This window comes from Dufourea novaeangliae, unplaced genomic scaffold (assembly GCF_001272555.1).
Source record: "Dufourea novaeangliae isolate 0120121106 unplaced genomic scaffold, ASM127255v1 scaffold221, whole genome shotgun sequence".
In the NCBI taxonomy this organism is placed as follows: Eukaryota; Metazoa; Arthropoda; class Insecta; order Hymenoptera; family Halictidae; genus Dufourea; species Dufourea novaeangliae.
The window spans coordinates 129,338-146,469 of NW_015374115.1; the positions used below are offsets into that span (position 1 = coordinate 129,338).

Genomic DNA, 17,132 nt, shown 5'->3' on the forward strand with positions numbered 1-17,132 from the left:
GTAACAGCAAGGTTTTTTCTTTCATTCAGAGAGCAAACCCGTTGAAACGGTTAATCTTACAAAAAGATTCATTAGAATTTATAATCTCGACCATTGAAACATTTAAAATGGGTACAAACGAGTGAAACAGATAATTCTGTTAACTTTAATAATCTCAAGGTTACATAGATTAATTATGTTGGTTTTTCAATTTTTATCCAGATAACTTATTAAATGCTCGACATTTCTTCATAAAGCAGTTTATTAAACAGTTTTTTATAAGTCTCATCTATAGAGACACTACTGTGAACAAACCACTATCGCTCCACTTACAGACGGTAGAACCCATTAGGTTCCAATTAATTTGTAACTTTTACCGCCCCATAACGTTAATCGATCGCAGTCCGTCATTTCCACCATTATGCCCCGCCTCCTCGACGCACGAATACGGGTTCGAAATTATTTTCCACGGACCTACGCCGCGATATTATCCGCTGGAGGTGCGTTTAAATATTTTCCGTGGGAATCACGGGGAACGATGAGGGTTTATCGGAAAATTTTTTCCCACCCCCATTGCCCCGCCCGCGAGACGATAAATCGACTCGATGGAATTACATTCGGTCGCTCGTTAAAAGTTGGAACAGGTGGCCGGGCTGACCTCGCAGGCTGATGATCTCCCCTCGGAGATTACAGAGCTCGATCGTCGTTTTCGATACGTTCAATCCGTTCCCTCCCACCTCGACCTCCACCTTGGTGAAACGAGTCGACGATTTCTCCGGACCAGATCCCAGCTGTCGCCGGGCCGGTGTGTCTTGCTCGCTTTTTTCCCCCCTCGGTATTACAGGGCTCCTTGCACGAATGCCCGTGATAAGGACAGATTAGCCTCGAAACGTCGTCGGAGAATGGGCCCTCTCGACTCCCTGTTAAACAGGCCATACACGGTGATGTTTACATCGAGGTCTCATGATGTCGTCTCACGTTAGGGGAGCTGGGTCTCTCGAAGCATCCTTGTAATATGTAGCAGGATAGTAGATGCGCTACTAAATGCACGGGCAAAGGTTTGGGTTAGGTGGAGTATTTATCCTTGGATATGGAGGGTGGTAGATCGAAGGGGTAACATATAGTTCTCTCGATGAAGCTAAAAGTTTTGATCATCGTTCTTTCCTTCATCTCGACGAAGAATCGTCAGAGCAACTTCCAGAGTTTCTATAATTATTGTGTATAGTATCTACATCTGTTTAGAAGAAAAATATTTGAAATATTTGATGATTAAGAGCAAAATCATTTTCGGTAAATGGCTGTTTTAGTTGCAGTTTGCAAAAGTTTTGGGATCGATCGTGTATGCCATTGCTCGGATGTTTGGGATCAGTTTCTGTTGAAACAGTCAAGCAGAATATTTTAACGAGGAGCACGTAAATGGTTGAATGATTTTCTCGTGGAAAATACGTCGTCCTAGTATCTACTGCTGTGGCAATCCCAATAAAATCGGTATCAATCGTATCTCTGGTGCAATATGTAGAACGTAACATCGTGGAGATTTTTTGTTTCGACGGTATAAAGGTCGTTGGTATTATATTAAATAGAATTATATGCTTTCTCACGACTAAATAACTATATTTATTTATTCTGTTTATTTTTATATTTTCCAGTTATTTATAAGGTAAAACACAATTTTAAAAAATCCCGAAATTACCGGGATTGTATTCCTTAGTCTTGAGAATTGTACATAAGGAAAACGTGAAACTGAAAGATACAAATTACCATAAAGTCTTTTTAATGATACGAATAAAATGGGTAAACTCACCCCCACGTTCTGTGGTTAATCATCACTAATAAGAGAAGAACCTGTAATTTTCTTTCCATCATCATTAGAGAATTAAACCCTCATAATGACACACAAATGAAAAAGACATTTATTATTATTAGAACTAAAGGATTCGTGGCTATCCAATTCTTATAAATCTTCATTTCCGATCTGTAATTATATTTTGACTAATACGAGGGAATTCTCAGGTTGTAATATCTTTCGAATGGGGGAAATCGCGAAGATTCCAGGGGAGTGTTGGCGAAGCAAAAAAAGTGACCCTTTCTCTCGTTCCTCCGACGATTTATCGTCAGGATCTCGCGATTATGGGAAACCGCGAGGAGATTCCTCTAGGCTTAGCACGCCGGCGTTGCGTTGCATGACAATGTATGATGCATATGCGCATAGTTTATGAATGTATAGAAGAATCGCACACACCACGGTCTCCACACACACACATATATATTCACACACCTGATTTGCATTACATAACATACGTCCTTAGCGAGCAGGAGGCAGGATCGTGGAATTTAAAGGCATTTAAACGGAGCCCATTTAAGGCAACCATCTTGAATTCCAATAACCACTAGAAAATACAGAAAAAAAATCTCTGAATTAAAATATCTCAAAGAAGTCCTCTATCACATATCATTCCGGCCATTTGAAAATATACATATTTTGAATTACCATCGTACTCACTTGATGCTCGGGGGAACATATTCCTTAAAATACGTAAGAATTTTATTATAACATATGTATTTTCAATAGAAAATTTTATCCTAATAAACAAACTTTCGGAATATTACTATTCAGTGAATTTATACAATTAAATCACATTAATAAATTTACTTTAATTTTTGCATTGACTCAATAATAACAAAAAAAAAAATCAACTCCCCATGATAGTTACGATTTGTCAGACATCTCGAAACACCAAGCGTGGATTTACCAAATTCAGAGCAGAAAATGGTTCCCACGAAAACCAAAATCTAAGTTCAAAAAGGAAACTCGAAATTCAAGTTGGAACAAGGAAAATTTAAATTCAAGTTGAAACGAGGAAAATTTAAATTCAAGTTGAAACAAGGAAAATTAAAATTCAAGTTGAAACGAGGAAAATTTAAATTCAAGTTGAAACGAGGAAAATTTAAATTCAAGTTGAAACAAGGAAAATTGAAATTTAAATCCAAGCAGAGGCAGAAAAAATCAGTGCTCGAACTGAGCTCGACACGCACGGGGAGCCAGCGACTCTTTATTAACCGGTTGCGGATGAGACAAGTTCGTCGAGGGTGCCGACCCCCGCTAGTAACGAGCTCATTGTTCGTCTTATCCTCTTTTATCGGATTAATCCTTGCCTCCCGGCCGGCCCGTGTCGGCGTGGAAGCAGATCAATTACAGGACTCCCGGGGTCGAATAGACATCCCAACCTCCCCCTCGATCCTATCCACCCCCGACTACCCCGTTCGTTTCGACGTCCGCCTTGTCCGAGCGTGAAACGCCTTTTTTTCCGCGACCGAGAGCAAGCTTATCGATTGCATCCGGTGGACCCCGGCGGGGGTCGCGTGAATAGCGACTACGTTGGTTTCGTGTCGGGAACAAATATCTGGCGGATTAACTATTCATGGTGGCGCTGGTTTAGCAAGTATAATAGCCCCGTGTTCTTCTGGTCCATCCGCGACATTTTGTCATGGATGACTTTTTCAGGGTGGGAGGGAGGAGAGGCATTGGTGATCCAGGATCAATATTTGGCAGCTCAAGTATAATCGAAAAGAAATTTTGTCGCGTCGAATGAAATATCCGAGCCGAGGCTCGGGCCAGGTGGACGTTTGGAAGCTGGTAACGAGTCCACGGGAATTCGGATTCAATTGTTCCCGTCGGGGAAATCAATTGGTGTTCGCCTAATTAATGTCACACGGATGTTTCACCCGCAGAGACGTTTCGTTAATCGCCCCCAGCTCGAAGACGTCGAATGAAATGAACGTTGCATCGCGAGGCTTTTTCTGCGGAAATCAGTGTAGACTACTATATACTGCAAAATTTTTAAAAAGTCCTTCGAAACGAAGAAATTGTTCCTTACAAAATTACATTAACTTAAATTGCAAAAAATTTGTTTGAGGTAATGTATATTGGGTAGAAAATATTTGTTTTCCATTCGTTTATTATAATTTAGGTTGACAGACCATTGATTGGTCATTCACATTCAAAATTCAGGCACTCTAAGAGAAATAAACTGTACGGGAAAACATATATGTAAAATAGAAATTGGGAGTAATTCTGAAAAATGCTATGGATAATTATTATAATTATTGTAAATAGAGTGTCTAGATTGTTCCCTATCTGATAGTATCTACAAGGAAAATGGTAATTCAATGTGATATAAGTACACGTAGTGATGAACAAAAGTACAATTGGAAAATGTACTGCCGGTTATTTTTATATGCAATTGTCTCCAGAATGAAGTTTCATGTACTTACAGGATGTTCGTAGTAATAGTCGCCACGACTTTTCGGACACTTCCGATACAATCTGACGAAAAAAAATGTTATAAACAATATGTAGCCGATACTCAATCGGTAACAAAGTGTAACATCTAGTAAAAATTATCAACAAACCTTTTTCTTCGATAAAAAATCAAAGTTACCTTAACGTTTCTAAATGGCATCACACATTATCATTTTTCTATCTGACAGAAGAAAGAACGTCATGAACAGAAGTTAGTCTGCAACTGATTTTTTTCGAAAGCAATTTAAGGTAAATATACCAGATACAAAAGTTACAATATACATATTATGCTATTTATAAACGTGAAGGTGACCTTAAGTTTTTATCGAAAGAAATGTTTATTTTTAAAATTTTTTCATATTACAATTTGTCTGCGATCAAGTATAGACTAACTTTTGTGCCATGACGTTTTTTCTTCTGTCAGATTATCAGAAACGTTCGAGAAATCGTGGCCTCCATTACGACGCAACACCCTCCACACAAATTTTCATTCTGTGTTACCAATATAATTTGTAAAGCGGAGGAATTGCCTGGACAAGTTTGTTCTTTTTTTTTTTTCAAAACACCAGGAAAACCTGGAAAATACTGTGCATCCTAAGTGGTGAAACATAATTTTCCTCTTCCAGTTCGAAGGAAATCCAGTAACGACGAAAAGCACTTCCAGCCTCAAGTTCGAAGGTTTTCTCCACTAGGTTGTAATTAAGCGGTGACCGGGTCACACACACGAGCACGATGCAAATCACGCGATCATATCGGGCCAGGTTTCCCGCAGAAAAAAAAAGCAAGAAGTCTTATTGCATGCCTCCCCCCACCCCCTTTGCGGGACACACGAGCAAACACGCACCCAGGCACCAGGATGATCCTAATCTCTGTTCGAGCAGTTCGTTTTTGTTTTTCTCACGTGTATGCATCCGCATTTAAGGTACGTTCTCACGAGACAGTGAAAGTCATGACTCGTTGTCGTTGTATGACAATGTAAACAGAATGTAACGACAACGCGAAATCTAGTTTACACGACGACAAAAGGTCGTAATATTTAATGTCACGACTAGACGGATGTTTATGCATTTATAGATTATAGATTATACGATTCTAATAAAATTTAATATTATTTACGGATTATTGTTAACATATGTAAAATCTGTGGTCTACAGTCCTTGGACAAAAAATTAGAGCCACCCATAATTTTCAAAAATTTCCGCAGTAATCGCAGAATTAAAAGGCTAGAAGGTAATTTTTATTAACTACTAAAGTACGTACATATATATTGCATACATACATATTAATAATTTGTATATTATGTAATGTCTTGTTATTTTTTACTTTTGCGAGTTTATTGCCACCACAATAGATTTAAAAAAGAAAATTCTGGACATTTGGCAAAACCATCCGAAAATAATGGATTAAAATACCCTTTAACCTTTTCATTCTACGATTACCGCGAAAAATTTGGAAAATTATGGATGGCCCCAATTTCTGACCAGACACTGTATAAAAGAAATTTCTGTGCAATTTTCTTTTTTCTACATTAGCGTCGAAGATCGTCAATTAACATAAACATCCGCAAAATAGTCATGACCGTAAAAGTCATGATTTACTGTCACGTGAAGACGTACCTTTACTGTCCTTTCTCGTCTCTACGTTATTTTTCCTTTTCCACGATTCTCTCTTTTTGTTTTAATTTCTGTCTTTTCTCTCTTTTTTTACTTCCTTTTATTTCGTCGAACACATACACACAAACATATATACGTACACATATATACACACAGAGAACGGTTTCCATCCATGGCGTCGCCGTCGAACGATGACGCCTGAACGGCGCCGATAAAAATGGGAGCTTCGCGACGACGACCGAGCGAAAGAGAGAAAAGTCAGCCACCTTCTTGCATTCTAATGGATCTATTTCCATCGGGCTGGTGATTTATGGAGCCTCTCGAAAATGGTCCACGGTATACGGATTTTTACTCCCCCTGGATCGCAGGATTGAAATGCTCCCGATGGACCTTTTCGAGGATCTTTGAGAAAAGACGCTTGTTATTCGTTCGAAGCTGCTTTTGACTTTTACGCTGAGAATCTTGCGATAGTAGTTTCCTTGGAAGACTTCGATACAGTTGTTGTTTTGTTACTTCACTCTGGGGTATACCAAATCTTTTTTAATGTGAGTAGTAAACGCAGATGTGAAGATTGAATTTTACTTCGATTACTTAAAGATTAGGATGGGTTCAGAAAAAAGAAATAATAGTGCTGATTGAAGAAATAATGGCTCCCAGTTTTAACGGCGTCGTCCGGTCAGGTGTCTACAGAGTTTCCTAAAATAGCTTCGGTTCCTGGGATGATTTGAAACAACTTTTTCCTTAGCAAAAATGTTATCCAAGGCTTTGTTAACGAGATATTCACGAAAAACCCCGACCAATAGCGTTGCCTACCAATCACAGCGTATAGCCAAGTACCGGCAGACTCGCGCTCCGATTGGTCGGAGTTTTTCGTTAATATCTCGTTAACAAAGCCTCGGATATCATTTTTGCTAAGTAAAAAATTGTTTCAAATCGTCCCAGGAACCCTTCATTTCCGGGAGTCGAACCTATTTTGGGACACCCTGTATACAGGGTGAACCACGAATCCTGATCAGTAGAGATTACTCTGTTATTAGCAGTCCGATCGAAAATGTTTTTATCAGGTATAACATGGTTTCAACAGAGCTTTAACGTGATCATAGCAAATTTTTTGTCAGCTCTCTTTTTTATGATTTTTCAAGATCACCTTCAATTTTTTGCAAATACACCTATAATTTTGTTACTCCTATCTGTTAGAGGATTTCAAGACGAATTCGGTAAGTATCATAACATAACATGTGTTACTTCATTTTTAGTTGAATTCTTGTAAGAAAATTGAAGGTGACCTTGGAAAATCATGAAAAAAAAAGAGTTGACCAAAAATTTGTTATAATCACGTTAAAGCTCTCATAAAATGAAACCATGCTATACCTGATAAAAACGTTTTCGATCGGACTGATAATAACAGAGTAATTTCTACTGATCACGATTCGTGGTTCACCCTTTATACACGTAAAAACGACGTGCCCGAGCCAGAGCAATCGAAGAAATCGGAAAAACGTTTAGAAGTGGGCTAACACAAGGCTCCCCTGAGTAGCGCCGCCCTGGATGGAAGGTTTCAGTCGTCGCCGTTCGCGGACCAGTCGCCAGACAGCTTCCGGCCTGATGGAAAGTCTGTGAACTGTTCCCAGGGGTGGGTGTCTACATTTCGAGGGTGGAGGAGGGTTCGGTGGCCGAACGCGCTGGACTCAGGCCAGGAGACACCATCTTGGAGGTGAACGGCACACCATTCCGGTCGGTAACCCACGAGGAGGCGCTCACAGTGAGTTTTAACTTTCGCTTTTCCATAAACCCCGTGAACCACTCACGCGTACATCGAACTGATTTCCGTTTTCATGTGACTGTTTTACGTTCGTGACGAAAGAACATTGACGATACATATGTAACGACATTTTACTTATAAGAAAATGTCTGTAGCTACGTGAAAATACCGATTTCTTTTTTTGAAACTCCACAGGTTCCTACGGGACTTTTCTTCTTGTTGATATTTGTGTCTTTAGAGTGAAAACATCCCTTAAACGGGTAATCTTTCGTTTCGTATTTTCCTGTGTATCCTGGAAACTGTAGTAGATATAGAAAATATTGTTGGGATGAAAATTTAGAGGCTTCTTGTGCTCTATATAGCAAATGTAAAGAGATTGTTAACAATTTATTTGTTTATTCAAAGAATAAATTTTTAACGAATTTATTGCACAGTTTTCCAGCGAGTAAGATTCCGTTGAATTTTCATTGCAACAGTTTTTGGATATCTAGTATAGTTGTCAAGATATATAGGAAAATAGGAGAATACACGATAACATTTAAGGGGTGGTTCCATCTTGAAAAACCAAATATGAGCAAACATGAGAAATAGCTTGATGCTACTATCAAGGGCCCCAATAAACCTGCGAAGTTTGAAAGAAATCAGAATTTTCGGGAATTTACAGCCTCTTGTAACTTTTTACCTGTAAATTAGTTTATCAAAATGTAAACTTTTATAGCATAAGAATAATAATTTTTTGCAGCGTATGATTATCGTCAAGCACTTGGCTTGGATTAGCTTTAAAGAGTTTTGCACCTTGTTTCTATACGAAAAATTGGCTTTTGGTGTATTTTGGATTTTCGGTTGAAAGGCAATCTCTTTTATTAAATGATCGATGAACATCAATTTGGTGTGCTCGGTAAGATTGAAGTATATCCGTTAAAAGGGCCACGTCATGAACAATGACGACACAATTACTTACTAATAATTTTCTGGAGAATGGCTGTGACCTTGAACCACAGAGAGCCGACTTCCTCGATTCTGGCGGTTGAAGCGGCTAATATCGAGTCACGTAATTCAAGGTAGTTGCTATAGTCCCCGGCGGTCTCAAGATCACAGATAATCGACCCTCGTGACCTTGATTGTGGAGTCCACAAACTCCTCGGAAGTTCGAGATTTCGAAACAATTGAACATATACCAAAGCCCATCTTCTCCCACAAATTGTTATAGTAATAGCTACAAGCTGAGTACATTCAAAGCACCAAAAAATGCCTAATTATTAATCGTTATTATTAACATTTCTTCCTAACACATTGGCAACCAATTAAATTTTTGCTAAAAGATTTAGGGCAAACCGGGACTAGTTGTTACATTTCGTATTATTTCGTTACTAAATCTCAGACAAACTCAGTACAATAAAATGTACTGCTTTTCGTAAGTAAGAATTTTGCAGGAATCGCAAATTCACTTACGTTATATTACATATTCCAATCTTCTGCAAATAATTTTTCTTAGAAGATTCATCTTTCAAATATTTTAATAAAAATCTTACCATTTATGATACCTGTGACAAAACAACTGTTGCATGAGACAACTAACCCAACTGTGGGGCTGGTTGTCACATGTTACATTATTCTAATTAACAACAAATCAACAGGTATTTACACAGGCATTACAACATTAGTATTTTTTTTTAAATCACAAATATCTACCTTTTCTGTTACTATGAAGAAAATGTTTCAGTACTTAATAATTAGAGAGAGAAAAAATTGTCAATTAAAAACCGTGACAACTATCCCCGGTCTCCTCTATTTATTTGTCCATCGAACTCTGATACCAAACTGAAAATATCATCCGTGAGAAAACCAATAATATTCGAATGCAAAAAATAGTACCATTTTATACGAAATAAACCATGTCGAATGAGAGATTTTACTACGTTTTTATTTTTTGTTTCCGTGTCGCCAATGTGTTGATCGTATGTTAATAATATTTATTGCAAAAAAATAGAAATGAGAAATTGGCTCGATGCAGCATATTCGAATACAGGGGTATACCTGTACCACATCTATCAAGCCCAGACCCACCCACTTTTCCTTCGTTATATCGAGACATTCGATTCTGGAACGGTTGCCCAAACACGGTAGCCTGGCTACGTTCCTAATCGCAATTAAAAATCACCGTTAAATCGTCCGCGTGAGGACACACCGATTGCCGTCGAACACGATCGAAGTCGTCCCTGTATTTACGAGCGACCTTAGAAGTTACGGAAACCTTCCATCGATCGGGGATACCGGATGGGCTCACGATTGAATTGCGATTCGAGTTATCTGGCGAGTGAATCCGAGACATTCACTGAGACAAGTGATTTTCTTGCTTTCCTTTTGCTCCTTTATTCCCTATGATTAACATAACCAAAATATGCATTCCCATTCGGTGGTATTTAACACTAGAACTACCAACGATAAACGCATATCTTTTTCGATCGATCGATAAATATGTGAAAGTTTTGAAAATTTACAGATTTATAAATGAACTAATTTCTTTAATGTCGTATTGTAATAAAAGTTACAAAAGATCTGAGAAAATGGATTGTTATAACATTTTAATCATCGTTGTAAAAATGTATTGGCAGGTCATTTTGACTTGCTTGGTGGTTCTAGTGTTAAATAATAACCGCAGCAGGATTTCTTTGGGAATTAATTTTTTTTCCGCATTTTCTTCGAGCTCGTGTCTCTCAATTTCGCCAAGATCATCCCCCTCGATTCCGCTGAGGGAGCATTTGGCAGGATCTACCCCCGGTATTTAATTTAACTTCTAAGCAGCTCGTAGAGATTATGGAAAATTGGAGGGCGAACTGGGGGTTGGTTATAGTGAAACTTTCAACAGCGTTATCGTCCCACGCGACGGTGATCTATCTCTAGACAATTTCTTCGAAGTCTGCTGCTTTTCGCGCAAACGAGACTTCGCGTGTATTTCTGGTCTCTTCGACAAAACCTCTCAGACCGCCAACAATTTTACTGTCGACGGAAAACATTCTGTTCTGTCCGCCAATTGGTAAACCAGTATATAAAAATAGAAATTCACATAATCATTCATAGTTTAAGTTGCAAGATGTAAGTATAATGTGGCTCACGTGTCATAATGAGTATGTATAATATCTCAAAATCATACGTTGTCATTGACACTTACAAGTGAACTTTCCTAGGTACGCTGAAAATCCCGATTTCTTCTTAAACTCCACAGATTTATAGGGGGGCTTGATAGAAGCATAAGGAAATTGTTCGTTTTTGCTGATATTTAGTTCTTCAGGGCGAAACCACCCCTTAAATATTAATACGTCTTTTCATATTTCCCTGTGTATCTTGAAAACTGTAGTAAATATCAAAAAACTCCTGGAATGAAAATTTAATAGATTCTTATGCTCTATAGAAGAGTGTAATAAAATTGTCCACATTTCGTTTGTTTATTTATTTATTTATTTAAAAAACAAAGTTTTTACAATTTCATTACACACTTCTACAAATCATAAGAATTCATTAAATTTTCATTCTAACGGTTTTTTTGACATTTACATTACTTTTCAAGACTGAAAAAAGACACATTAACCTTTAAAGGGTTGTTTCACCCTAAAGAACCCAATATCAGCAATATCGAAAAATTTCCCTACGCTTCTATCGAGGTTCTCTAGAAACCTGCGGAGTTTAAAAAGAATTCGGAATTTTCAGGGCACCAAAGTTGCCTTGTGTGCCTCGAGGCCTAAAATTCCATGACGGCGACGAGGGGAAAAATCGGGAAGGGACTCTATCGACTGGTCGGAATGGAAAGGAGCGTCGCTCGGTACCCACGCCGCAAGTAATCTCTGGTGTAAACGCTTCTGATGGGTATCTGTGGATCCGGTCGCTCGTCATACTCTCGTAGTGGCTCGGCAACCTCGAGACAAAAGCCCCGTCGACAATGGGCCATCAGAGTATCGGGGCTGGCACGCGGCGGAAAGGCTGCTGCTGCTGGTGGGTGAAAACTGCCTCGGAATTTCGAATATTTCAGACCCCTACGGCGATGGTTTTCGTCACTTTCGAATAATCACGAAAAATTTGCTTTTCTTCCGAGACACTGTCTATCCGCTAGACTTGTGCGGAAAATTGCAAGATTATGCTTTTAGGTTTTCGAGTGTTTTCATAGCGGTTGTCAGCGCCAAAAGTCATCACATCTTCTTATACATATAGAAATTTGTATACATTCTTCAACGTGTTGATTTTTTATTAGGTATTTCGTTTTTCTGCGTGGACAGAGATCAATTCTTGTTGGCTATAGATACAACCTAACCTAAAAATGCTGACAAGTCCATTATGCATATAGAAATTATTGACTGCAAACAATGTATAAAACGCTAAACGTAAAACCTAACCTAAAATTATTGAGAAGCCTGTTCCACAGAAATAATTAACCATAAACGATGTACCTATAGAACATTAGGCTTAAAACCTAACCTAAAATTATCGACAAGTCCGTTGGACAGAAAATATGAACCACGAACGATGTATAGAACATTAAACGGTATTTATAAAACGGCTTGTTGAATAAGTGATGAGACAGAAATCCATTAGAAGTGTATGGTATCGTCGACTCCGGTGTTCCGCGAAGAAACTCGAGCCTCGTTGTTTTGTATCCTCGACCGATATTGCTTCCAGTTGTCCGTGCGAATTCACTCGAACCGCTTGGTTGGCCGTTCTTTTTCCCTCAGTTTCGCGAAGTTATTGTACATCTCGGGAAACTCGGAGAAATTCAATCTCGCGAGATTGCGATCGAGGAATCCTCACGGCCTTGAAAGTTGTTCCACGTACCCTCACCCTCCGAAGTGGACACGCAAGGAAGTCGAGCAAGATAAACAGATCTGACGGTGCGGAAAAATGAAAAAGGAATGGGACGCCTTAAAGTGTTTGCGTCCGATAGAAACAACGAAAATAAGGACGGAACTGGGATCCTTTAATCCACTCGTTGCCATTGCAGCCACGTACGGTGTGTACAGTGGAAAAAGATGGACGTTTTAAGGGAAGTTCTAGAGAAAGTTAAAAGAAATGAAAAATTTCTTTTGAATGAATATATTCGGACAATTCGTATACTTTTCTGCTAAGTCTAACTGACGTATCTGAAATTTTTACATATTTCGGGTTATGAGTAATAATAAAGTAATTGCTCTTTTCTCGAAACAAGGTTTTTGCAGATACGTCAATTACTGTATATTAATAATATAGATGATCTCATATGCTCCTTACACAGTGACTATAGACTTCCTTACGGTTGATAGAAAAATAGAAGAAGATTGATCTATGAGAATTAAAATTTTGGGGATAGAGGGGATTGCGACCGAGTAATGAGTAGATTCCGGATTTTATGCACATGGTATAATATTTTACGCACCAGTGCACATAATAACAGTTTAATAAAATTTATATATCATTCGAAACTTGATAAAATCCTTAACACAATGAACAGATCTATATTCAACTTCAGTTCACTCAAATTTATTCACAATAATTTATATTTCTATAAACAATCTCAACGAAACGAACGAATAATATGTTCGTGATCGTTAAATAATTACAGAATGAAATGGGGAAGCCTCTTTTCAGACAGTTCCAATCGAGACCTGAGATTGAAAAGGGTACCATTCCTTTATCGTCGATGGGATCGATATCGCAAAAGAGTGTGACGATGAAAGAAACAAATAAAAAAAAAAAAAAAAAAAAAAAAAAAAAAAAAGAAATATGAAAAGAAGCATTACGAACCACGCTGAGAATCTGTTAATTAACGAACGGAGGAGGCAGCCTTGACCCGAATGTCCCCGGAAATTGGAGGAGCCATGATTCCCGAACGATCGCGATGGGTCAAATGGTTGACCCAGTTCGTACGATCCACGGATTAAGTTTCCGGTGTGCTCGGCTCATTCCCCGGGTGTAACAGTGTCACTCGACTCGTTACCACCGTCGAAACGAAGTTTTGTTGATACAACGGGAAGAGCAAAAAGGGTCCTCTTATTAGGTTTCGACTTTTCCGCGAACTCTGGCGGCTTTTGTTAGCCCCAACTACCGTCCTCCGAATTTATCTTCCGTGGCTGAACAAACTCGACGTCGTGCATGAAAATTGTGTTTGATTCGGTTTCACCCGAGTGGTGTAACGAGAATGAAGTTATCGGAAGATTTCAGGTGGAATTTTAATGCCTGAACTCGAATCCCAAGAGTTTACAATTACTGTGCGGGAATTTGATATTTTTAACCGTTGGCCGAATCGTTCCCCTAGGATTAGGTCTATGTAGATAATGTTCTTGGAGAATTCTAAAGTTTATTTTTCGAAAAGGTTGTAGATTAACGGCAGCATCCGAGGCTACCTCATATTATGAACGTAGTTTCCATCCGGCTGGGTGTCTGCGTCTCGTCTGACATCGATCGGGCGTAAACGTTTGGACGAACCGGCGGATTAAATTGCACACGGCTGTCGTAAAGCGTAACGGTAGCGGCAGCTCGTTATTTCGTAATGGTTCGTAGACGACGCGGTGCATGAAGCGTGGGCAAACCAGACACGGTAGACACACATACACATTGAGGGACGGGGGGCAGGAAAGTTTGTGTGATTTATGGCATGTTCTTCCACTGAATTCATTTACAGCAATGGTGAATTTAACGAATGGGACTTTGTTTCGAGTACATTTGCCGGACACCATTCCCTGTAGTTCATCGTTGTTCAGTCTAGTCTTGAAAATATTCCCCGTCACTTTCTATACATATATTTACGACATTTCTCGGACATCTGGCGATTCCCCTCACGAAAAAAATGATGGCGGTTTTGACTTAATATTGATTTTGCAAAATTAGATACTTTTTTAGAAGCTGTTATATCCCCTGCTTTCTGGGTAATTGTAGATTCTAAATTATTGGAAATATAGGTCAACCTTTTCTATCATGGGAATCTTGTATGTGCATAGAGCCAGTAGAAAATTACGTCAATGGTCAGACATCGGGTTAACTGCCACAGTGAAAAAGGCCGTACGTAGCCAGACACGCTTATTTCGTTTTTTAAGTCATAAATCGTAGAAAATATATGGGTTTACTTAATGAACGATGTTCGCCTTCCTTTATTATAAAAAATTTTGTAACGATGTTTAAATAATCCAGCCTCTTTGCAATGTTTCAACTACGAGTTATCTCATAGTTGGCATTCTCTGGAACAAAATTACCTTGCACATACTGTCTTACACTAAATAAACGTTTCTAAACTAAATTCAAATGCAATTATCGCACAGAATTAAAGAAAAATTACTAGAACAATAGATTGGACTCCCAGAAAGGTCAAATCATGAAAGAGTATATTTTATCCTTTTCCCATAAAGTGACCGTGAGTATATACTCATTGCACCTGAATCCTTACGTTCTTCTCACTAGTACCTTCCATTATCACAATATTACACGTTTCTGGTTCGAAAATCGAGCCACCAGAATCGTCCTGTGACGCTTGTTTTCCTCCAGAAGTTACCGTTCGAGCATTACACGCTTGTCAAAGGGGGAAAACAATGAAACATTACGAACATAAGAAAGTTTTTATCTTTCCTGAACTGCCACGCCAATGAAACTTGCCTGTCCAGCAGCCTCTTAACGTTCCCCCACCGTCTTCACTTTTCTTCCCCTTTTTTTTCTTGCGCCCTTCGGCGTCGTCGCGGCCACGGAGGCGCCAGGCGTCCCGGCGTCCTCCTCTGGCGGATTCCCGTCATCTATTTTCTCTACATAATGCACGAAGTCAGGCCCCGCGGAAGTTGCCTCGGAATCCCGACGTCGCCGATGGGCAAGAGGCATTTTGTACGGGAACACGTTCGCCTGCACACGACGTCAGATCGATCCGAAATTGCTTTTCCCGCGTCGCGTCAAGTTTAGGAGAAGAAAGGGGGTGAGAAGACGCTATATCGAGGTGTTTTTCTATTGGGTTTCGTTCGCGAAAAACTTTCGTTTTCCCGTTTCTTAACCCTTGACACTTTGACTGCCACGTCAGCCAAATATGACAGACACGTATATTGCAAAGAGGGAATTATTTAAATACTGTTAGAACATTTTTCCGTAGAGTCAATATCGCAGGATAATTTCAAACAGCCTTTATTAATCCCTTGCTGAATGATTTTCTGCAGTCTCCATATATTTCCAAATTATTTTATCATCAATAATTCCCCAGAAACAAAAGGAATTCGTGTACTTATCGCGATTGTACATTTACTTCAAAAGTTAAATATTAATATCAACAAACTAGTATTTCACTTTGACTCAAAGAAAACGAATAATATTTCTGTCTGTTAAGAATTAAAAGTTTATAATTATATTTCTTTGCCTAATGGTCATTACTGGTTAGTTTACCCTATTCGGACAGCTTCTGACGCACTTCTCCATTCTATCCTGATGAAGATTAACATTTGGTACCTCTCATGTGACTATAACACGGATTCAGACATCACAGAGCTTATCCTCCGTCTAATAGAGGGTTTCCACCGTACTGCCATAATTATTCTTATTTAGATACAATTCCGTAATTTTTCTGTACACGATCATCTCCATTGAATCCCCCAAATTCATCATTTGACGCGTATTTTACATTACCACGAGGTCGAATGGAACGAATTAAAAGTTCGCGAAAGATTGATAGAGGGGACGACTATCGAGACACTAGCATGAATTTCCCGTAGTGGATGGGAAACTAAGTTCCAGGCGACGGAATTGACTTTTTTCACGTCGACCCCCAACCCCATCAGGATGTGCTCGTAAGCCCACCCGTGTTCCGACGGAATCGAGTTACTCGAGCCGCTCCGGGATCGGAAAGTGTTACTTTATCGGTCCATTAAAGCTCACGGGACCGGGGGTAACACTTTCCACTCGCGATTCCTGTGATCCCCGTCGAATGAATATATGAACGGGGAAACGCGGTCATCCTTTCGTGAAAGAGAATCCGTCGATGAAAATTCAATAGAGGATGTATAAATTTCAAAAGTTTCGACGTGTAAAATCAACGATCTATGGAGATATACAGGGTGAGTCACCTAACGATTGCACCTCAAATATCTTTATTGTTTTTAAAGATACGTCAATGGGGCTCACACGATGCCAAAAAATTTTGGTTCTTATGTCATTGTTTTGAGAGTTATCAAGGTCACCTTCATTTCTTAAAATGGAATCACCTTTTTTTAAACACCTACAATGATAGTAGTCCCTTTCATTAGGAATGCAGTGATTATAATTATTAATTATTTAATAATTCCAAGTACTGACTCAAAAGTGCCGAGGAGCCTTCGAACACTCATCGAAAATGTACTGTATCTCAAATGTGAAAGCATGTAACGCGTGGCATTTTTCCTAACAACCACAGAAATTACTTCAATGATATCCCGTCAGTCTCGAAAGGGTGAAACAAAAGATATCAAGAATTCCATCGAAATATAATATATATTCATACGTGAAAATA

The 17,132-nt window shown here is 39.0% G+C and overlaps 1 protein-coding gene across 1 annotated transcript in view; it reads left to right on the forward strand.

Annotated features, from left to right (window-relative positions):
- The window catches only part of LOC107191040 (whirlin), a 108,871-nt gene that overhangs the window by 43,524 nt on the left and 48,215 nt on the right, over window positions 1–17,132 (forward strand). The window contains exon 5 of the mRNA XM_015579986.1: window positions 7,527–7,657. Coding sequence (XP_015435472.1) covers window positions 7,527–7,657 — 131 coding nt within the window. The remainder of the gene's footprint in view (window positions 1–7,526; window positions 7,658–17,132) is intronic.